The sequence below is a fragment of the Rhinatrema bivittatum genome, chromosome 6 (assembly GCF_901001135.1).
Source record: "Rhinatrema bivittatum chromosome 6, aRhiBiv1.1, whole genome shotgun sequence".
Lineage (NCBI taxonomy): Eukaryota > Metazoa > Chordata > Amphibia > Gymnophiona > Rhinatrematidae > Rhinatrema > Rhinatrema bivittatum.
Genome location: NC_042620.1, coordinates 179,566,118 through 179,589,106, shown reverse-complemented (window position 1 = coordinate 179,589,106; position 22,989 = coordinate 179,566,118). Strand labels below are relative to the sequence as shown.

At 45.9% G+C, this 22,989-nt stretch overlaps 1 protein-coding gene across 1 annotated transcript in view; it reads left to right on the top strand.

Annotated features, from left to right (window-relative positions):
- MAP3K13 (mitogen-activated protein kinase kinase kinase 13) overlaps nt 1–22,989 on the top strand; it is a 172,532-nt gene that overhangs the window by 139,273 nt on the left and 10,270 nt on the right. Inside the window, exons 8-12 of the mRNA XM_029606205.1 lie at nt 6,958–7,067; nt 9,008–9,124; nt 9,923–10,060; nt 10,818–11,586; nt 13,590–13,660. Of these exons, the coding sequence (XP_029462065.1) occupies nt 6,958–7,067; nt 9,008–9,124; nt 9,923–10,060; nt 10,818–11,586; nt 13,590–13,660 (1,205 nt within the window). The remainder of the gene's footprint in view (nt 1–6,957; nt 7,068–9,007; nt 9,125–9,922; nt 10,061–10,817; nt 11,587–13,589; nt 13,661–22,989) is intronic.

The following is a 22,989-nucleotide window of genomic DNA, read 5'->3' as shown; positions in this document are numbered from 1 at the left end:
TCTGTAAATTGTTTTTAACCAGATAGGCTTAGGTAAAGCCACTGCTTATCCCTAGGCATTAGCAGCATGGGATCTGTCTACTGTTTGGGATCTTGCCATGTACTTGTGACCTGGATTGGCCACTGTTGAAAACAGGATACTAAACTTGATGAACCTTTGGTCCGCTCCAGTATGGTAATTTTTATGTTCTAAATCTGCTATGCAGGCTGTGGGTCACAGTCCAGCTGAGATCCTAGTTGCTGCCTAGAGTTTACAGTTGCACTGTATTTATGTTTTTCCCTTTTCGCTTCATTGCCAAAAATCAATTGAAGACACATAATTAAAGATATTTTCACACTGAGAAGTATTATGCAATTAAGCAGGAGCCCTTGAATCCATAGTGACTGAAAGCCATTATCCTCTGAAAGACATTCAGTGGCCCATGTGAAATGAGCTGATTGTCTCAAGTTCAATTCTAGGTTGACGTGAGTGCATATAACTTCAAAAACAACCATCAAACTGGCATGCTAGTTAGCAGTGCCAGCAGAAGGACCAATGATTGAATGACACTAAAAACAAAGTTGAAGCCCATTGTCAGGCAGCGTAGAGTAGCTTACAGCTCTGTCACCTGGGCTGTCCCTGTTCTGTGGATAAATGGAAGACAATGGATTCCAGTGCTGTCAACTTGTGAGGATGTTGCTCCCTGTATCCTTTTCTTTGGAGCCCTGACTTTTCTGGAGATCATTTTAGTTTGTCTTTCATTTGGGTATTCTTTGCAAGTGTTTATAGAAATGAATGTATCTCCTTTTTCCTTATTTTGTCAAGAGTACTGCACTCACCAGTCCCACGTCCAGTTTGCTCAACACACACTTTCCATATGGCTGTGCAAAACATCTCTCTGTTCTTTCCTTTTTAGGTACATATTCCCAAAGGGGTAGATTTTTAAACATACACGCGCGGGAAAGTTGAATAATGCAATTTTCACACGGCAACACATCACAGCCTTCCCCAGTTCCCTCCAAGTAAGGAGCGGACTGGGAGGGAACTTCCCTACCCCCCTGCCCATACTCCCTCCTTCTTCCCCTATCTTTTTTTTCTTTGTTTTAGAACTTACGCCAGCTTCTCTTGTGCGTGTAACTAGGGTTACGCGCGTGGCTGAGTTCCTTCTAAAATGCGCGCAGCGCACACAAGGCCCAGCCACGCCCATAACCCCCATATTTTACACGCACTAGCGATTTAAAATTCGCCCGAAAGTGTTGTACTTTGCACTGATAACACCGAATTAAAAAGCTATTGACTTACCTCTGTTTTTCTATTATATTTCTTCCTGGGACAAGCCCTACAATATTTGTGTGTGCAGTGTATCAAAGCACAGAATGAAGAAAAGTGGTTTCATTTCAGCTGTTCTCCTAGGACAAAGCATGATGGTAGTCCTCACACATGGGTGACCTCATCGGATGGAGCACGGCATAGAAAACTTATGTCAAAGTTTCTGTAATTTTGACTAGGCACACTGAGAATGCTCAGCATGCCCTATACCATGCATCCACACAGTGTCCCTCTTCAGTCTCTTTTTTTTCTGCAGAGCTTTTGCCTCGCTGTTAATTGCGCTCATGGCTTTTCCTTCGGAAACTTTGGAAAACTTTTTCACCGGTTAATTCTGTTTTTTTTCTTATTCCTCCAACACTGGGTCCCTCTCATTGCCTCCCCGTAGACTCCTTAGGTTTTCAGAGTTTTCAGTAAGTTTATTTTCACTCCATTCCCCCCATGGTGGAGGTGCCTCGGTGCCCACCAGTTTTGACCGCCTACCATGACCACTATCATTTATCCTCTTCTTTTCATTTGTCGTAGCTTCGTCTGGTTTGCATCAGTGCCCAAGGACCAGGTCCATTACGACCCTCATGAGGTATGTGTCCTCTGCTGGGAGCATCACATGACATCTGGGATTGCTGCTTGTGCACCCAGATGACTCTCAAGGGATTTCGCGCTCGAGTCGATAAGATGGAGAAAGTCTGAGCCATCGACACTAGTGGACCTTGGAGCCGCATCAATGAATACCGCGCCATCTACATCGGTGGGGCCATCGGTCCTGTCAATGCTGCTGGCAGATAGAGGCACTGGGGACTGGCCATTGTTGGTCTCTTCCAGGACAAGATGTCGGGTTCATCGTCATCGACCTCGGCACCGGGGAAAAATTGGGCTAAGCACCAAGGGAAGCCGAGAAAACATCGGCACCAGTCACCTTCAATGCACGGTGCCGGGCTTAGGGAGGTGCCAGCTCATGCCATGATGCCCCCGAAGTTACCCTATGGTGAGGCGTGCCAATCCTCCATCGATGCTGGATGGAGGATTGGCGCGCCTGTCCATGACAGTCTCCATCAGTCCTGGTGCCAGTTGCTGATCCACCTCAGGGATCCAAAAAAGATCTGGCCTGCCCCTCCTGCCTCCTAGTCACTGTTGGCATTGGCAACTTTCAAGGAGGAGCTGGAGCAAAGAGCCCAGCTGGCAGTGGAATGAGGACTGCAGGGTGTCGAGCCTGTGGCAGCAAAGGTACCAATGCCCCTCGCTTTCTGTTCTAGAACCACTGCTTGAATGGCTTAATGTGCTCATCAGTGCATTACCAACTCAGCTGACGTCGGTTCCCAGAAGGCCATCGATGCCCGGCGGGGCACCGATAATTCCTCTGACTGATATGGTGCTCGTTGTCGGTTCCTCTGAGGAGGAAACCCCATCAAATTCAGCAGGGACACCAAGGCCTGCAGTTCCCTGTCTAACGCTGTCGGGACTGGCACTGGTGCCACTGGTGCCTATGCCTCTGAATGAAGGCCGAGCAGCTAGGGCATCCCCTATGGACTACAGTGAGGATGAGGCTCCATATGACCCCTGGGGGGATGACACTGCAGATTCCTCCTCTGAGGATTCTGAGGGTCTCCCCTTAGAGCCTTCTCCTCCAGAGGAATGAAGGAAGTCTCCACCAGAGGACTTAACCTTTGAAGGTTTTGTGTGGCGATGGCCGAGGCAATCCCTTTTCAATTGTTGATGGAGGAGGATGCCATGCACAAGATGCTGGAAATCCTCCAGTTTGTGAAGGTTCCTAAGGAGATCGTGGCAGTCCCAGTGCATGACATCCTTAAGAAGTTGCTGCTGAGGATCTGGGAACACCCCCTCACAGTACCTCCCATGAACAGGAAGGCGGATGGGGTTTACCTCGTCCAAAAGGCTACCGGATTCGAGAAGCATCAGCTCTCACACCAATTGGTGGTAATCCACTCTCAAGAGGGCCAAGCACTCTCGGACCCATGCTTTGGCACCCCTGGGGAAGGATCACAGGGAATGGATGCTCTTGGGAGGAGTATATTCCAGGGAGCCATGCTTATTGTCCCCATTGCCTCTTACCAGCTCAACATGAGCCAGTACTCGCAGAACCTCTAGAAGCAAGTGTAGGAGGCGGCTGAGTGGCTGCCTCCACTTTTGCACCAGAGACACCGTCATGTCTCTGGTGCAAAAGGGCTAAGAGTGCGGAAAACATGAGGTTTGTATAAACCTCTGCAGTGGGAATCAGTGCCTGCAGAATTGCATGGCTGTGGGCCTCAGATCTCTGACCAGAGGTACAGGAAAGACTTGTTGACTTGCCATGTATGGGAGAGAATATCTTCAGAGAAAAGATGAGGGATGCGGTAGCCCAGTTGTGGGACTACCATGAGACCCTCCAGCAACTCTCCGCCACCACGTCAGACCCTCCCTCCTTAGCAAGGAGGTCGGTGAGACAAGGACAGAGGAAGTCTTTCTAATGCCAGATGAAGTAATATCCTCTGGTCCCTTGCTCCCGTTCACAGAGAGTGAGCTCCCGCGGCGATACCAGTCAGCAGAAACCTCCCAAGCCCCAGCTGGCATCCCAGTCAAACCCCAGGATGGGGTTTTGACTGAATTGTAGGGAGCATAAACCAGCCACCTGTACCCGAGACACTGTGTGGGCAGGTTATGGTTCTTCGCGGATCAGTGGCCCAGTAAAACTTCGGACTAGGGGGTTCTGTCCATCATCCGTCAAGGGTACCAATTAAACCTATTGGGTAACCCCCAAATTGTCTGCTGGGAGTGCATGTTTTCCCTTACTTGGATGATTAGCTGGTCGGGAGCACATCTCAGGCAGGAGCCACTCAGTCCATGTGCTTGAACATCTGGGTGTTGGAGTCACTAGGGTTCGTCATCAAATTCCCAAAGTCCCATCTCAGCCCGTCATCAGCCCTGCTAGACAAGACTCAGGCAAAAGCCTTCCTACTGCGGTCCAGAGCAATCACCTTGATGTCCATAGCAGCGATGATTCAACAGAGCCAGAGATGTCAGCTTGGCACATGTTGAGGCTGTTGTGCCACATGGCCGCAATCATTCATGTTACTCCCTTGGCACGTTTGCACATGCACAGAGCCCAGTGGACCCTGAGGTTGCAATGGTGCCAAGCTACGCAGAGCCTCCAAGATCATATCTGAATCACCCTGTCTCTCCGGGGACTCTTTGTCCTGGTGGTGGGTACTCTCAAATTTGGAACAGGGAATATCCTTCCCACAGTCCTTCTACTCAAATTGTCCTGACCACGGATGCGTCCACCCTGGGGTGGGGAGCTCATGTAGAGAGACTCCACACCCAGGGCCTCTGGTCCACCCAGGAAGCATGTTGTCAAATGAATTTCCTGGAGACCTGGGTGATCAGGTACGCACTATGGGATTTCAGAGATTGGCTGTCCAACAGAGTTGTCCTGATCCAAACAGACAACCAGGTAGCTATGTGGTATGTCAACAAGCAGGGAGACATGGGGTCATCCTTCTTGTGTCAGGAAGCAGTTCAGATATGGTCATGGGACCTGTCCCATGGGATGGTGCTCAGGGCCATCTATCTGGCAGGAGTGAAGAACATGATAGCGGACAGACTGAGTCATGCATTCAGACCCAATGAGTGGTCTGTGGACCAGGGAGTAGCAAGCCATATCTTCTGCCTCTGGGGGAGCCTAGATGTGGATCTGTTTGCGTCCCTCTGCAACAGAAAGGTGTCTCAGTTCTGCTCCCTGTACAGAACAGAAGGCAAACCAGCCTCAGACGCCTTTGCCTGCCATTGAGACAAAGTGGCAAAGACTCTTTGAAGCTTTGCGAGGATAGAGGGACTATGATTCTTATGGCCCCTCATTGGCTGAGCCAGGTCTGGTTTCCACTCCTTCGGAAGTTGTCCGTCCAGAAACGGATTGGTGTGGGGACTTCCACAGAGCTCATCACTCAAGACCGAGGCAGGTTGCAACATCCTAACCTCCAGTCTCTTTCGCTCACAGCCTGGATATTGAGAGGTTAATTCTGCAACCACTCGATCTCTCAGAGGATGTGTCTTGGGTCCTGGTGGCTTCCAGAAAGCCTTCCACTAGAAAGTCCTACGAGCTGAAGTGGAGGACTTTTTCCATGTGTGAGTAGAAGGCTTCATATCCATTCTCTTGCCCCACACAAAAACTGCTTGATTACCTTCTACATCTATCAGAGGCTTGCTTGAAAACCAACTCCATTAGAGTTCATCTGAGTGCGATTAGCGCATACCATCATAGATGGTACACCCATCTCTGTACAGATGGGTACACAGTGTAGATGGTACACCCATCTTTGTACAGCCTATAGTTGTATGTTTCATGCAGGGCCTGCTTCAATTGAAGCCTCCCCTAAGGCCTCCCACTGTGTCTTGAGACCTCAATGTGGTGCTAGCTCAGCAGATGAAAGTACCTTTTGAGCCTGCTGCGTTGCTGTGACCTGAAATATCTGACCTGGAAGGTCATATTTTTGGTGGCAGTCACCTCAGCACGCAGGGTCAGCAAGCTCCAGGCCTTAGTGATTTAGCCAACTTACACTAAGTTTTTTCATGACAGGATGGTCTTGCATCTAGGTTCCTGCCTAAAGTGGTGACAGATTTCCATCTTAACCAATCAATCATCCTGCCAACGAGCACTGCACAATTTGGACTGCAAGAAAGTCTTAGCTTTCTGTCTGGAGCGGACAGAAGCCCAGAGACAGTCCACCCAACTTTTCATTTCTTTTGATCGGAATAGGTTGGGAATTGCCGTTGCCAAACAGATACTGTCCAGTTGATTAGCAGATTGCATTTCCTTCTGTTATGCCCAGGCAGGACTGCATCTTGGGGGTCTTGTCAAGGCTCATTTTGTCAGAGCCATGGCAACATTGGTGGCCACTTGCAAGAAGATCCCGTGGAAATCTGCAAGGCTGCGATGTGGAGTACCCTCCACACATTCACTTCTCACTGCTGTCTGGATAGGGATGGCCAATGTGACAGTAGGTTCGGTCAGTCTGTCTTCAGAAATCTCTTTGAGGTGTAGAACCCAACTCTCCCTGCCTGGGGCTCATTGTTTGGGTTCAGGCTGTCTCCCCCTCTGTTAGCAACAGCACTGTGGTTGTGCCTGTTGGTCCCCTTTTGTGTTGGGAAGCAGCCTGTAGCTAGCCTGTAGCTAGCCTGTAGCTAGGGATTCACCCCATCCTGCTTGTCCTAGGAGAAAGCAGAGTTGTTTACCGGTAACAGGTGTTCTCCTAGGACAACAGGATATCAGTCCTCACGAAACCCGCCTGCCACCCCACGGAGTTGGGTTTCTCCTATTTTTTTTATTTTATTTTTATTGCAATTCTATGTTAAGAGACTGAAAAGGAACCCTACGTGGACGCATGGTATAGGGCATGCTGGGTATGCTCAATGTGCCTAGTCAAAGTTCCAGAACCTTTGACATACGTTTTCCGTGCCGGGCTCCATCCGATGATGTCACCCATGAACACCTCTTACAGATAAGCAACTCTTCTTTCTGATGCAGCTTGGGCCATTTTCCCTGTGCTAGAAGTGGGAAGGGATGATGAATTAATGATAACAGTGATAACACCTGCCAAATGCCTATACCTGTGGTAACAATGTTATGGAAGCTCATGGATGAGTCCCCTTCTTTTACAGGCTGAATGGAGGGAAGAAGTGAAGAAACACTTTGAGAAGATTAAGAGTGAAGGAACCTGCATTCACCGCTTGGATGAGGAGCTGATACGTCGTCGAAGAGAAGAGCTCAGGTGTGTGTTAAGGAGTTCTCTTCACTTTGAATTTGAAGGGTTACCTGTAAATGGTAGGGATGTGCCCTCATTTGAAATAATATATCAATTTCTTTTGTTTCTAAAATGAAACAAAACAAAAACCATAAATTTCAGGCTTTTATTTTCAAAAAGTGCATACTAAATTGTTTCACTGCATGCTATTTAAAAAAAATGAAACAAAACAAGAAAAAAGCATAATAAAAAGAAACAGAATGAAACCCAAACAAACAAAACATTTCAGCATACATACCACTAATAAATGGTGATGCAAGGATTCCAGTGCTCCTTTGGTTGAGAATCCCAAACTACCTAGAAGACTTCAACAATCCCTACTGAGTAGGGAGTCAGCAACCCTTATCAGCCTGGTGCCAAAAACACAGCAATGGCACTAATGCTTTTGCTCTGCTACAGCAGTAAAGGGTGCCTCCTCTATAAAATATAGTTACTACCAGGGAAGTTCAATCTTTGGAACCACTTTACAGATGAGCCTGCAACACGGCACTGCTCGCTGCTGGCTCCCCTTTTAAAAACTCCTCATGCCAACATTGTCCAGCGAGTATCAGGCTGGAAGGCATGCATGCTGGGGTAGCTGACCTCTGAGCTATAGGCAAGCCTGTGTTGACAGATAAGAACTTTCATATTTAGACACTGAGGGAGTTTTGCATAGGGTAGTGTTTTTCCTGTGAGAAGGGGGGCCAGGTCGTGTGAAAATCTATCACCTGGGACCAGGTCTAGTCAGAAAGGTTTGTTAGTGGCTGATTGTTTCACGAAAGAAGTTGTAAGCCTTTCCATTGTTTTTGAAACCTGAGATCCCGTGAACATTATGGGAGCAATTTTGAAATGGCTTTTCCACGAGTAAATGGGTGTTTACTCCAGAAGAAAGCCCCATTTCAGAATTGCCCCAGTATGAGGGAAAAGGGGCTCCAGGGCCACCCCAGTAAAATGTGTGGGGAGTTTGGTTTTAACTCCCTGGATGTACTTCCCAGCAGGGAACTTGCACTTGCAAACTCTGTGGGTATTTCTGTACCCTGGTCCCTGCCGAGCAAGGCGTTGTCAGAGGGAAACTCTGCGGGGGTCCTGGAAGCTTGCACTTTTACATCTACCAACAGTCCAAAGTTGTATTGACGCATCAAATAGGACAATAAAATATCAAAATGGATGGGTCTTCTTTGTACTGGCGACTCTTACTCAAAAATGAACTTGCGTTTTTAAACATTAGAAAATTGTAAGGCATGGATAAAGAATAAATTCTGTCTTTCTATTTCGCTGGGTTTCCTCAAACTAAAATAAGTTGAAAACAATTATTTCTGTATTAAGTGAATTAAAGTCACTTCACTGCTGAGGCTGGCCTGAATATTCTTTTCTAAGCGAGTCCGATTTCTTGACAAACCAGACTTGTCATTACAGAAGTGAAGTTAGTTGAGACCCATTAGAGCAACACTCCCTAAACCTGTCCTGGAGACCCCACAGCCAGTCAGCTCTTCAGGATATCCACAACAAATATGCATATCATAGAGACTCAGTATATGCAAATTTCAGGATATCCACAACAAATATGCATATCATAGAGACTCAGTATATGCAAATTTATCTCATGCAGATTCATTGTGGATATCCTGAAAATCCAACTGGCTGTGGGGTCTCCAGGACAGGTTTAAGAAGCCTTGCTGTAGAGGATGCTTTAGTTCCCATGAACATTTATGGGGGTGATATCTGAGCTGTTTGTGACCAAAATCCGTTTAAAGCATTAATCTGATTTCCAAAGCAGAGTATGTAAATACAAGCTTATGGATGTGCAGTCTCGGGCCTTCCTGCTATTCTTACCCTTCATTTGACCAAGATCTTGTCATCATGTTTTTGTGTCTGACAGGCATTCAGAATGACCTCTTAACCTTTTGTTTTTATTTTGTCCCTGACAGGCATGCGCTGGACATCCGTGAGCACTATGAGAGAAAGCTGGAGAGAGCCAATAACCTATACATGGAGCTCAGTGCTATCATGTTGCAGCTGGAGGTCCGGGAGAAGGAACTTATAAAGTACGTGCATGGTCTCACCTATCCCAGCTGTGATATCTTTCACATTTGGGGCTTTTTATAAATGTTAGGTAGCATAGCAAATTACTAGAACTTTCCAGCTCATGATTAATTTCGCCGAGCACTCAGTTTTCAAAGGGATATAGGCAGAAAAGTAAGGCCTTAGCTGACTAGATCAAAGCCTTTAAAATTGACCAGGTTGAGTGTGTGGGTGGGGGCCTTCTTGGAGGGAGGATCAGGCTCTCTCTCTCTCTCTCTCCTCCACCAAACTTTCATATTGCAGTGGGAGGATCGGGGATGCTAGTGGTTTCCTGACAAACTTTGACAATATTTCAGAAAGGAGGGAGGATCATGTTGGAGGGAGGGAGGGCTGTTTGGTGCCCAGGATGAACTTTTACATTTCTGTGGGTGGGTAGTGGCGAGGTGAGGGGGTGGAGGAGCCCAGTGTCCCCACACTTTAAATTTAATTGGAAAACCTAGCCAGCCTGCACCGAATTTCAGCATCATCCAGTTAAGTTTATGCGTGCATTTAATATTTGAATGGCCTGTATGTAGCTGGCTGGATACAGGATGATTTTCAGCTGAGAAATACAGCTGGCTAGATTGAGCTGAATAGCATGTTTAACTTAAACCAGAATCTGACTGGTTAAGTATGGCACTTTGCACTTTTTTGAAAACATTCACCGCAGAGTGCATGCTCAGGTGTTGGAGTAAATTTACAAGACAAATTGAGAACACTGGTACTGTTCCATCCAGATGCACTCCCCCAAGGATTGTGCTTAGTATCAACATTCTTTGTAGACGTGAACAAGCAGTGGAGAAGAAATATCCAGGGACATACAAGAGACACCCAGTGAGACCGATTGTGCATCCCAACGCTGTAGAGAAACTGATGAAGAAGAAAGGAGGAACACATAAACCAGGAGTCCAGGCAAAAAGGTGACACATTGCTTTGACACAGTAGTTATGGGAGCTAAAGTCCTCTTTTTATTTTATTCATGAAGCAATATAGTCCTCACAAGTTTTTCTTGATTAACTCTATATCTCACAGGCGAGTTCACTTGTTCCAGAGATTACAGACAAATTAGTTTCCATAGTAGCTCCACAGAAGTCTTACAGTATCTAAAGCCTAAGATGACAACTGTGGCAAATAATATGCAATAGTTATTTAACAATAGTGTAGTCCTTACTACTCCAGATCCAGTCAGGATGATTCATGAGAAGATCCAGAGAGTGGGGACGCAAGAGTGACTACCCTGATCTGTTTCACTTACCTTTCAGAAACTGTATATACCTAGTCATGCCCATCCTTGTTAAAACTCTCCTTAAATAAATGAATACAAAGAAGGATTTAGAAGGATTGGATCTATTTCTTTGGGATTTTACCGTGTACTTAGAACATGGATTGGCCACTCTCAGAGACAGGATGCTGGGCTTTATGGACCTTTGGTCTGTCCCAGTATGGCATTTCTTGGAAAGAATCTGATAGAGATAAATGCAGAAAGATCAAAATTAGGATGGAGGAATGTTTCTGGAATTCCTAAACATAACAACTTTATTTATCTCTACCATTTGAAAATGCTAGTTCTGCCTTGGTGTGTGACCCCCAACAGGTACATAATGAACAGATGCATACAACCAAAAAGTTGGAGCAATGTTGCCTTATGAATAATCAATGTTTTAATTTGCTTTCCAGGCCTGACCTGCTAAGATCAGATGGAATATCCAACATAGAGGTGGCACCCAATGGGTCACCCGTTTCTGGAAGCCCCAAAATGTCAGCCCAGGGTGGGAAAAGCAGATACCGGAGCAAGCCACGTCACCGACGTGGTAATAGTAAAGGCAGCCAGAATGATTTTGCGGGGATTCTGAAAAGCCAGCCGCCACAAGAAGACTCACCGCAACCACCTCTACATTCTTTTCATCCTCCTCATCCTCACCACAGCCAACACCAGCAACACCATAGCCATCATCCATTGACTCATCGCCACACCCTCAACATCCATGGGCAAGATGTAGCTAACTGTGCTAATAATCTGCGGTATTTTGGGCCTGCTGCAGCTCTGCGCAGCCCCCTCAGTAACCATGCACAGAGGCGCATGTCAGGCTCCAGCCCTGACCTCATCTCGACCACAATGGAAGCGGACTGCCGACGAGATCCAGGGACCGACGGTATAGAGGAAGGGCATTGGGAATGCTGTGCAGGGGGTCGGTGCAGCCTCTGCCCTGAGTGCAAAGAAACCAGAGACAGCCAGGAGCAAACTGGTGGCCTCCCACTGGAAGCAAAAGGCTCTGTCGCCAATTGTCCCGAGTCTTTGGGACGAGATCCCTCGCAGGAGAACTCCAGGTCTGTGGAGAAGACAAAAGATAATGAGCTCAACAACTGCAAGACGCCATTGTCTCTGGGCACAGCCCAGTACCTTACCCCACCAGTTCTACCTCGCAAAACAAGACCTCTACGAAAGGTAAAGATAGTCATCAAACATTAAAGCATATACTTTCAGAGCCAGTCTCTTATTTTAACTAGCACAAATATTTCCTTAGCTCGCCATAATTTCAGAGTGACCTTAGTGTAGATACAGCTCTCCTTTGTTTATCCACCTGCAGTGGGTACATAAAAGAGCGATGTGAGACCGAGGGTGGAGAACTAACTTCTTACAAAGATTATGCATAGTAGCCCTTTATTCACAGCCTCTGAAGGATCCGAGTTGTCTAGGAACAATTTGGGCGTATATCACTGAGGAGGATTTGGCAGCCCCTGTGTTCAGTATATTTTAGAATGCCTTTGGGGAGGTGTATAACAAACCAGCATGTGTTCATGTGTAGCCTAAAAGGATAAAAAGTGGTGGAACCTGTCAGTCACCATGAGGGTAATACCTTGGGAGGAGGACAGAGGGAGGAATAGGTTAACACCTTTAGGTAATGAAGTTACTATGCCCTGATTGTTACTTACCATGCGACTATATTACTCTGCATGTTGTTTCCATGCACTTATCCAGCTCTGCATGTTACTTTCCCCTGGTGTACATGTCGCCCTGTGCAACTACCCTACTTTGTGTGTTATTTACAACACAATTACCCTGTGTTGCGTGTCACTTACCATGAGATTATCCTGCCACTGGGGGAACTTTCAAAAAAGCCTAACCAGCTAATATCAGGAGTTATCAGATTAAACCACTATTTTTGAAAATGTCTCCCTTCTGACCAGCCAAATTTAATCAATTAAATGCAGAAGGCGTAGTCAAAAAATGAGGTACGGTTAAATTGGGGAATAAAGTTAACCAACTAGCGTGAATTTTACAACAGTAACCTCCTAACTTACACTCCTAAAACCAGGTGAAAGAATTGCAGGCTTAAGGCTAACTGGTCAAATTTTGACCAACTGGGTTTAAGGAAATTTTCAGCTGCATATCTAGAGATTCAGCTGAAATTGCACACCAGTTATGTTTGCCACTTGGTGGCTGTTGGAAAAATTGAGCTATGTGACTACCCTGATTTGTGTCACTTACCATAGAAAACTACTCCATAAGAAAAAAAACATTGCAATTTTTCTGCTGGCCAAAGTGTCTGTTCCTTACATTCTCTTCCTCAGCCTTCCTGTCGCTCAGCAGCCCTCTTTTATGCCCTTTATGCAGTGGTGGGCATTTCATGTACTGATCCAGTATCCTGTTTTAAACATCCTTCTAAAACTGAGTGCAGAGCGTTCCAACATTTTCACCTCACAAAAAAAAAAATAATAATAATAAGTCTGGGTGCCCCAAAATAACAATGAAATCACAGACACAGTATTAACGTCATATTCAGGTCAATTCAATAAAGGTTTAGTGTCTTTGAACTACTATGTCCTTTATTGAGGTAACTTAATAAGTAAACTATCTGCAAGCAGTATAATTAAAAGAAGTATTTTTAGGGCCCATAATGAGGAGTCAGGTATAATCCTGCCTACAAAAGCTTGATCAAAGAGGTCAAGACCATGTACCATGGTACGAAGAGCTGTGTGGTGGGATGAGAACATGACTACAGCACACCTTCTAGTACTTGACTAATGAAAATAGATAAAACTTACGCAACTGAATACAGTGAGTGGGTCCCAGCCTTGGGGTGTATGGGGGAGGAGTGACAAAGGCTCCAGGAACAGGGCACATGTGATGGGTGCAGGAGAGTGAAGTCTGGTTTTGTTTCCACCTATTGTGGTTCTGCTGCTGACCCACTACCTCACTCTTCTGATAGGCATCAACTCCTGAGAGCCCTCCGGCTTCCTAGTTGCAGGTCAGGGCTTACTCTGGGCCAGGGGCCAGGGCTAGGAGCTCATGGCTGCTGAGAATTCAGTACAAATGGGGACATCATGCAGGGCCGGTAATGGATCTTTAAAGCTGGCATACTGCCATTATGGTTGGAGGAGGGGGAGTCACAGCGGGTTAGAGTCTTACTTTGACCTGTTCTCTCTTTTTCTTTTTTTCTCCGTCAGAATGGAGATGACACTTCTGAAGAGGAAGAGGGGGAAGTGGACAGCGAAGTGGAATTTCCCCGGAGACCAAGGTAACACGTGATGGTGAATTAAAAACCAGTTTCCTTTTCATAACCTTTTGTCTGGACCTTAGTGCCTTTTCAGTTGGTTTTCATGGGTTAAAAGGGCACATGTTCTGGTGATAGGCTATTCTGGCACGTCTTCTTTGATAATGCTGAAATTAATTGCTATTTCATTATGAAACTTTACGGAGTGGGCTGTCATGCTAGTAGGCTCGGTTCTGGACAGGGCCCCGTAAGGAGTATATCTTCCCTTACAGAAAATTGCAGGCTTGCACTTGAATTGTCTGCGTATCTGTCTTGCTTAAAGATTTTTCCTCTATCCCTATAAGAAAGGTATACTCATAGGAGTCCATATTCAAAGGCATTTAGCCGGATATCTTGTGAGCTGATTTTCAGCTGTTTCCAAAGAACTTTAAGCTTAATTGGCTATGTTTAAGAGTATTGCTAGTTGGAAAAAAAGGTCCCTCACAGGCATCGTGGCCTGAATCACAGCACCCCTCACCCAAAGTAACAAAAAGGACCCTAGTATGCTGAATCCCCCACTCCACGCCAAATACCTCCAAGTTCAAAATTAAAAAAAAAAAAAAAAATTGTCTGGGATCCTCTCAATGGTCACCCACAACACTTGTCCCCCTCCCTGGTTAGGCAAAATCGATCGCCCATGCCCCCCGATGTTTAGAAACCACTTCTGTGCCACGATCACAGCATGTGGCAGTCCAATGCAAAAAGGGGTTTGGGAGGGTTAGGGTTTGGGTGAGAGGGGACATTACTAATTGACGTTGTGTAACTGGAGAGGGGGCAGGGGGAGGACAGGAGGCCACTAAGAGGACCACAGACATTTTGGTTTTCATTTTGAACTTGAAGATGTTTGGCAGAGGGCTCAGACTGGCAGGCCCTTTATTTGTCACTTCGGTTGGAGGTGCTGTCTTTGGGACCAAGAGGCCTGCACAGGACCTTTTTTTTTTGTTTTGTTTTAAACTGTGTATCCACTTAGCCAGTGATATTCTTTTGAATATAGCCGTTTAAGCTTAAAGTTATCTGGCCACATGCGGCCCGATAGATTTAAATCTAACTGGCTATTTTCAAACAAAGCTGGTTAAGTTTAAAAATTTATCCTGCTAAAGTTAGCTGGATAACTTTAATCATGGATATTCAGCAGGACATTTATCTCACTGAACATCCCTGATAACTTATCTAGCTAACTTTAGGCAGATAAGTCCCTGTTCCTACCCCAGATCAGTCCAGACAAGTGGGCTTTGCATCCCTACCAGCAGATGGAAGCAGAGAACTAAAAACACTGAGGCACTGCTACATAACCAAGAGTGCCACCTGCAGTCCCTCAGTATTTCTCTGTCTCCAGCAGATGGTAGAGGTGCAAACCCGCAGTTAAGAAAAAAGACAGAAAGAAGGGACAGAAGAAGAGAAGTTAGAAGACGCTCCCTGAGGTGTTAGGTTCCTTCGTGGGCCATCCCTCAGGCTGAGCCAGGCGAGCAGAGGGTTGGTAATCCCTGATCAGCTTTAGCCCGCAGCAGATCCAGGGGTCTGACAGCCAGTGGTCCTAGTTCCCTCTTATCCCCTGAAGGCTCCTTCCCAGAGGTGTTGCTAGCAGCAGAGAAATATTCCTTTTTGTGCTTGAGTTTCTTCTTTTGCTGTGGCTGCTGTTTCTTTAAAGAAAAAAAAAGTGTTACATTTTTCTTTCAGCAGCAACCACTCCGGCTGTTTTTGGTTTGAACATCAGGGCAGGCCCAGGCTGGGGGAAGGGAGCAGTGTAGCTCCTCTGTTTGCAGCTTCGGACTACTCGGGGAGCCGGAGGCTGCATTGGGCCGAGTTCCCCATCTCTCCTGCGTGCCGCGATCACGTGGTTTCTGTGCCTCTGCAGCAGGCCCGGCCACATGGAGGCTCCAACAGCTATTTCCTAGTGTGGGAAAGCTTCGGGCTGCTTGGGGAGCCAGAGACTGCATTGGGCAGTGCTCCCCTCCTCTCCCTCAAGCTGCAATCACATGGCTTCTGTTCCTCTGCAGCAGGCCCAGCCACGTGGAGACAAGATGACGCCGACAGCAGTTTCCAGTGCAGGAAAGCTTGTCAGGTCATCAGCCTGGCTCAGAGACAGCTGAATGCAATTGCGCTATGCCGTGAGTCGTTTCTGGAGGGGAGGGGCCCTCCAGGGGGAAATGAGACTGGTAGGAGAGCCACAGGTTCCCAAGGCTATGACAGGATCAATACTGGGAGCCTAAACTGCCTGTCACACAGGAGAAGAGCTACAGCTCGGAAGGTGACAGACTCCCAGGGACTCCCCTCCCCCATTGTTTCCGGCGATCTTGTCAGGGAGGGGTGGAGATGCAAGCTCTTGGCTCGACAGGGGAGACGATGATGTGGAGTTTTCCTCAGAATTTGTATTGCTTATGCATAAGGCCTTTTTAACCAGGAAAAGCACTGGTTGTAAAAGGGCATTTCTGTCAGCCGTCTCGTCCTGCAAAGAGGCTGAGGGGCTCCTTGGCCGGGGGTCAGAGAACCTCCTTCGTCGGCTGGGCCTGGACCATCCTGAGGGGCCTGGTGGCTCAGATGATTTGGACCTGGATGGTCATGGGGTTGGTCCGGGGGTGGATCAGGATGACTCAGCAGATCTCACTGTGAATACGATCAGGCTGATCCCGAAGAGGTCCCGATAACGGAGGGAGATGACCCGCAAGTGGTTCGTCTGTTCCATAAGGAGGAGTTGAGGCCCCTTATTTCCCATGTTCGGAAGAAACTGGTTATTAAGGTGGTCCATGAGGAGTTTGACAATAAAGGGGTGGATCCGGTGTTGTTTGGACTCCGGGGCCCATTGAAAGCCTTTCCTCTCCCTAAAAAGATCAAGAAGCTGGTGAACCAGGAATGGGACTTCCCAGAGGTGATCCCCAAGGTGGCTAGAGCCAAAGTAAAATTGTATCTCCTCACGGAGGATATCCTGCCGCTGCTGGTATTGCTGAAGGTGCATGCTTCTGTCTCGGTGGTCACTAACAAGTTGACCATTCTGGTGCGGGTTTGGCAGCGTTAAAGGACGCACAGGACTGTAAGCTAGAAATTCATCGGGAGAAGATGTTTGAAGTCTTGGTGCTGAGCCTGTGAGCAGTGATCTGTGAAAGTTTGATGCAGAAAGCCTGTTTGTGCTTGGTCCTTAAGTCTCAGGAGAAATCTTCAACAGATGCTGGTGTTAATAACCAGGCAACTCAGGTAGAGGCTAGGATTGCATATGAGGCTGACATGCTTTATGACTTGTGCTGGACTTCGGCCAGGAATTTGGCTGCGCTGGTCTCGGTGCAACGTCTGCTGTGTTTGCAGAATTGGTCAGCTGATTATATGGTCCAAGTCTCAGCTCTATAATCTTCCCTTTAAAGAAAGGAAAATTGTTGTTCGGGGAGGACCTCAAACAATTGATGAAGATTTTGGGGGAGTCTAAAGGGAATAAGCTGCCAGAGGATAAGATGACAGTCAGGCAGTCTTTTCCACCTTGCTCTAGGTTTCGGGAGTTGTGGCGGTTTTTGTCCTAATAAGGGTTCTGCACTGTCTTCAGGGCAGAACCAGGGTTCCGGTAGGCAGCAGTCCTTTTGAGGTTCCTGAGGAACATAAGAACATGCCACACTGGGTCAGACCAAGGGTCCATCAAGCTCAGCATCCTGTTTCCAACAGTGGCCAATCCAGGCATAAGAACCTGGCAAGTACCCAAAAACTAAGTCTATTCCATGCTACTGTTACTAGTAATAGCAGTGGCTAATTTAGACTTCCCTGAGAGGGCTCCAATTAGGGGGCTGGCGGCGGTAAGGTTTCAGAATGAAGCCAGGCTGGTCCACTCTCTTGTGATGGTGGTAGAATGCTGTCTATCACAGTTCTATGAAGAGTGGACCAGGATTACCTTAGACCAATGGGTCCTAAGGTAATAAGGGATTGCTATGCTTTAGAATTTTTTCACCCCATCATGGAAGCTTTTGTGGGTGTCTCAATGCAGTGTCTGAGGCAGGCAAGCAAGCCATGATTCAGGACACATTATGTTGCCTTCAGTTGCTGTCATGATAGTACCAGTAGTGGCCAGGGAGCGTGATCACGGGAAGTACTCAATTTACTGTGTTGTGCCAAAAAAGGAAGGAGCCTTTCGTCCCATCCTCAATCTACAGAAGGCGAAACGTGATATTGCAAGTTCCCTGTTTTTCCATATGGAAACATTGCGGACAGTGATAGCAGCAGTTTGTCTCATGGAGTTTTTCGGGCCTCGCTGGACTTGACGGAAGCCTATCTGTCCATACCCATTTGGGAAGAACATCAAAGTTTCTTTGTGTTATGGCTCTGGAGTAACTTTTCCAGTTTCAGGCCCCCCTGATGATGATGATGATGGTGGTGGCAGCAGCTCTCTGCAGGGAGGAGATCCTAGTTCATACTTATCTAGATGGCTGGCTTATCAGAGGGAAATCTGAAGAGGTTTGCCAGCAGTCTGTGTGAACGGTGATGGATATGTTGCAGTTCTTGAGCTGGGTGGTGAATTTTGTGAAGAGTCACCTGAGCCCTACCCAGATGCTTGAATACTTGGGGGCAAAGTTCAGTACTCAACTCGGCAGAGTGTTTCTCACCTCAAAGAGGATTCAGAAGTTAAAATCCCAGGTGGTGCAGATTTTGCGGATGCCAGTGCCCAGGGCTTGGTATTATCTTCAGGTCCTGGGTTCAGTGGCATCTACGTTGAATTTGGTGCCATAGAATTTTGCCCACATGTGCCCTCTACAGGAGGCATTGCCGTTGTCAGGAGTTTAATCGGGCTTACCTCTGCAGGATACTTCCAGGTCTAGTCTCTCATGGTGGCTGTGTTGGCCCAATTTGGAAAAAAGGATGGGCCTGGAGGTTCTGGACTGGTTTATAGGGATCACGGATACCAACCTCAAGGGTTGGAAGGTGATCTGTCAAGAACGGCTGTCACAAGGACTGTGGTCACCAGTGGAAGTATCCTGGTCTATCAATTGCTTGGAAACTAGAGCAGTGTGCAAGGCGTTAGTGGAATTCCTTCCTCAAGTCCAAAGTTGAATAGTCAGAGTTTTTTCGGACAATGCAACATGTGGTTGTCCAAGGAGCCCGGGACCTTTTTGCCTGGGTGGAGCTACATTTACAGGGGATAGCAGCTTCACATGTTGCAGGAGTGGACAGTGTGCAAGCGGACTATCTCAGCAGGTAACAATTGGACCGGGAGAATGGGAGCTGTCGAAGGAGGCCTTTGGCCTTATCCAGTCTCATTGAGGCAGTCTCCGTCTGGATCTGATGGCAACAAGGAGCAACATCAAGGCAGCAAGTTTCTTTAGCTGCAGATGATAGGTCGCAGCCAAGGGCATAAACGCTTGGGTTCTTCCATGGCTGACAAGGATCCTGCTATATTTGTTCCTTCTGTGACCATTAATAGGTCGGGTGTTTAAGCACATCGATAGGCATCGAGGCCGGGTGGTACTGGGCTGGAGAGGCTGCATCATGGATCTGGTTCAGCATACAATTGACGGGTCCCTGAGATTGACTCATTTCCAGGGTCTGTTAAGGCAAGGTCCTATTTTCTCGGATCGGGAAGATCACTTTTGTCTCGCAACTTGACTTTTGAGAGCAAGTACTTGTGACAAAAGGATACTCTGAGCCCATGATTTTCAAGAGTTTAGTTTAAAATTCCTTGGGGGTTCAGGTGGCAGCCTTGGGGTGTCTCAGAGGTATACTACCAGGAAAAGGTTGTTGGCCTCACATCCAGATGTTGTGAGGGTTTTAAAGAGGGTCGAACATCTGCGGCCACCGGTAAATAGATTGGGTCCAGCTTGGAGTTTAAACTTGGTCTTACGGGTGCTTTGTGTGCCTCAGTTTTGAGTCATTGAGGAAAGCATTGTTAAAGGACCTCGCGCTGAAGGTGGTATTTTTGGTGGCAATTTTTTCATTCAGAAGGATCTCGGCACTGCAGCCTTTGACCAGTAGAGAACCATTTTTGAAGATTTCAGATGAGAGGGTATCTTTGCGCATGGTACCTTCATTCCTATCTAAGGTGGTATCTTCATTTCACATGAATCAGACTGTGGAACTCCTGCCTTCCCAAATTGACTTGCTGAGTTACCGGAGGCAAAGGTCACAAACAGTTTTTGACGGTCGGATCATTTGTTTGTATTGTTTGGAGGTGCCAGAAATGGATGCAAGCCCTCCAAGGGCACAATAGTGCATTGGCTGAAGGAAGCTATTGTTTCGGCCTACCTTTGTAAGGGGAGAAGAATTCCAGAGGGATTGTGGGTGCACTCTACTAGGGCGTAGGCAGCATCATGGGCCAAGTATCAATTAATGTCGCCGCAGGAGATTTGTAGAGCGGTGACATGGTCTTCTCTTCACACTTTATCTTGCCGTTACCATTTAGATGAAGTGTGTTTAGAGTGGGTCTTTCACGGGCCCGCCCAGTGTAGGGTGATTTGGTACATCCCACTTGTCTGGACTGATCTGTGGTATGAGCAGGAAAGGAAAATTGGTTCTTACCTGCTAATTTCATTCCTGTACCACAGATCAGTCCAGAGACCATCCCCTTAATTTTCTCAAGACTGTTAAGGCAAGTCCATATTCTGGCATACTTACTGGAAAGAACTGTCAGAATGTATATATACAGAACCTAAAGAAATTTGCCAGGTTGTGGTTAGCCCCTTTGATTTGAGGTTTTTCTGTTTGGGGGCCTCCAATATTTTGGTTTGGCAATGGCATTCACCCTCATTTAAGGAGTTCTTGAGTTGTTGAGCAGTTGTTACTCTATAGTTGGCTTGGGTACAGGTCAATACTGAGGGACTTCAAGTGGCACTCTTGGTTATGTAGCAGTGGCTCAAAGTTGTTAGTTCTCTGCCTCCATCTGCTGGTAGGGATGCAAAGTTCACTTTTCTGAACTGATCTGTGGTACTTCAGGAATGAAAATTAGCAGGTAAGAGCCAATTTTCCTTTAGCTGTTTTAGGGATTATTGAATATTGGCCCATTATGTCCTTCATATACTATTTATTTGAAAGTCTTTTATAATTTTGCAGTAAAATAATCACTTTGACAATATATTAGTAATCGTATTTATAGTGTGCACAAACAATTACACATAATTCACATATAGTGCTTTGGTCCAAAAGATCTTAAAGTTTAAGTTTGAGCACAGTGAGGATTAAATGAAGTACTCGGGATCACATGGTGAGTGTTAAATACAGAAATCCAACTGGGGTCTCCAAGTTTATAACTCTGTGCTGTAACCTACACTGTTAACCTGAAAGAAAACGTAGGTCGAGTTGGGCTGAATTACTCTGGGCCCCGCTCAAGGTTTAATTTGTGGGAGAATGGCCAGGAAAGCAGATCTAGCACTTCTTTTCAGGTATAAGAGGCGGCACAGCAGGGGTGTCCTTCTCCAGTTCCTCCCCTCCAGGCAGCCTTCAGGGAAAAGAGGAGGAGGAGGAGGAGGTGAGCCTGGAGCACATATAGGAGAGACCAGCTACTTTGCTTCTTAATCCAGGCATTCCCCTCTTATGCTCCTACTGTATTGCAGGGAACAGGAGGGGAAGGGAGTGATACTGAAGCAGATACTGCAGAGCAAAGAACACACTCAAAAAAGGGTTTGAATTAGCACAAGTTTGAAACTTGTGAGCAGGAGTGCCAGTTGTCAAGGCTTCAACCCTGGCCTTGATGAAAGACACTGCTGCTCGCAACTTTTAAACTTATGCTAATTTAACCCCTTTTTGTGTCCATTACCGAGAGCCTAATTTCTGGCAGAACAACCCAGAAATGGTGTTCTGCCATCTTTTTTCTGGGTCCCGAGACAACGGCACAGAGCCGGAAGTGTTTATGAATTCTGGATCCTTTGTGGAAAAAGACCAGAGCCATTAGTTGCATGGATCATTTATAGCCCCCGGCCCTTGAAGGAAGCAAGAAGAGCAGAAAGTTTTAGAGCTGCTTAATCTGAGACAATCTACGGTATAACAACACATGGGTCAATGTAACAACTCTTCTTTATCACATTATATTATTGAACACAAGAAGAAGAAGAAATGCATTTACTGTACTTTTTATTTATTTGACTTCACACATGTTAACAAACTAACACTTAAAATCTCTCTAACTCACACATACTGTCCACTCACACATCACTTTAAAATCAAAACTGCATATTTATATAATTTTCACCAAATATTTTACAATATCAATCATTAACATATAAATACATTAATTTATGATGATTATAAACATCTCAAATGATGATGACATTCCATAAATACAATGATGACAGTCCATAGATCCTACAACGATCTTTGTTTCGCCCCCTTTTTTTTATTTAAAGGGCTTCCTCAGGGACGGACTTTACTTCGTAGAGAGAAGAGATTTCAATGCACACCAACTCCTAATACTTTTTACCATATAATTTCACCTCCCGATCAAAAAATTCTTCAATTTCATAAGATAAATCCAAAATTTATGCAATGGAAGGCTCCAACCATCACATCAGGAATTGTGAATCGATCATGGAATTGGTTGTGAGATATAATCCAGTTGTGAATTCATCTTGAGTGGGATAATGGGTCTGGTTGGAGCCTTCCATTGCATAAATTTTGGAATTATCTTATGAAATTGAAGAATTTTTTGATCGGGAGGTGAAATTATATGGTAAAAAGTATTAGGAGTTGGTGTGCATTGAAATCTCTTCTCTCTACGAAGTAAAGTCCGTCCCTGAGGAAGCCCTTTAAATTAAAAAAAGGGGGCGAAACAAAGATCGTTGTAGGATCTATGGACTGTCATCATTGTATTTATGGAATGTCATCATCATCTGAGATGTTTCTAATCATCATAAATTAATGTATTTATATGTTAATGATTGATATTGTAAAATATTTGGTGAAAATTATATAAATATGCAGTTTTGATTTTAAAGTGATGTGTGAGTGGACATTATGTATGAGTTAGAGAGATTTTAAGTGTTAGTTAGGTTGTTAACATGTGTGAAGGCAAATAAAAAGTACAGTAAACGCATTTCTTCTTCTTGTTGTGTTCAATAATATAACCTGAAACAATGGCAGCCACACGACTTTGCTTTTTATGCAATTTCCCAGCACAATTTAGGAGGCCAAGGTAAAAAAGACACGGCGTGAATACCTGTCAGTCCCACTACTTCTGACACTCCCCAAACAAGGACATACCATAAAATATACTAAAATGAAACAAATCGGATATCTTCAGACAAAGACAATAAAATAACATTAAATAACTTTAGGTGCTCTTTCCAGAGATCAAATCTGTTTCTTTCTGCCTTCCTCTGGAGATCTTCCAAAAAGGCAAGTCAAGGAGGTTGAACATA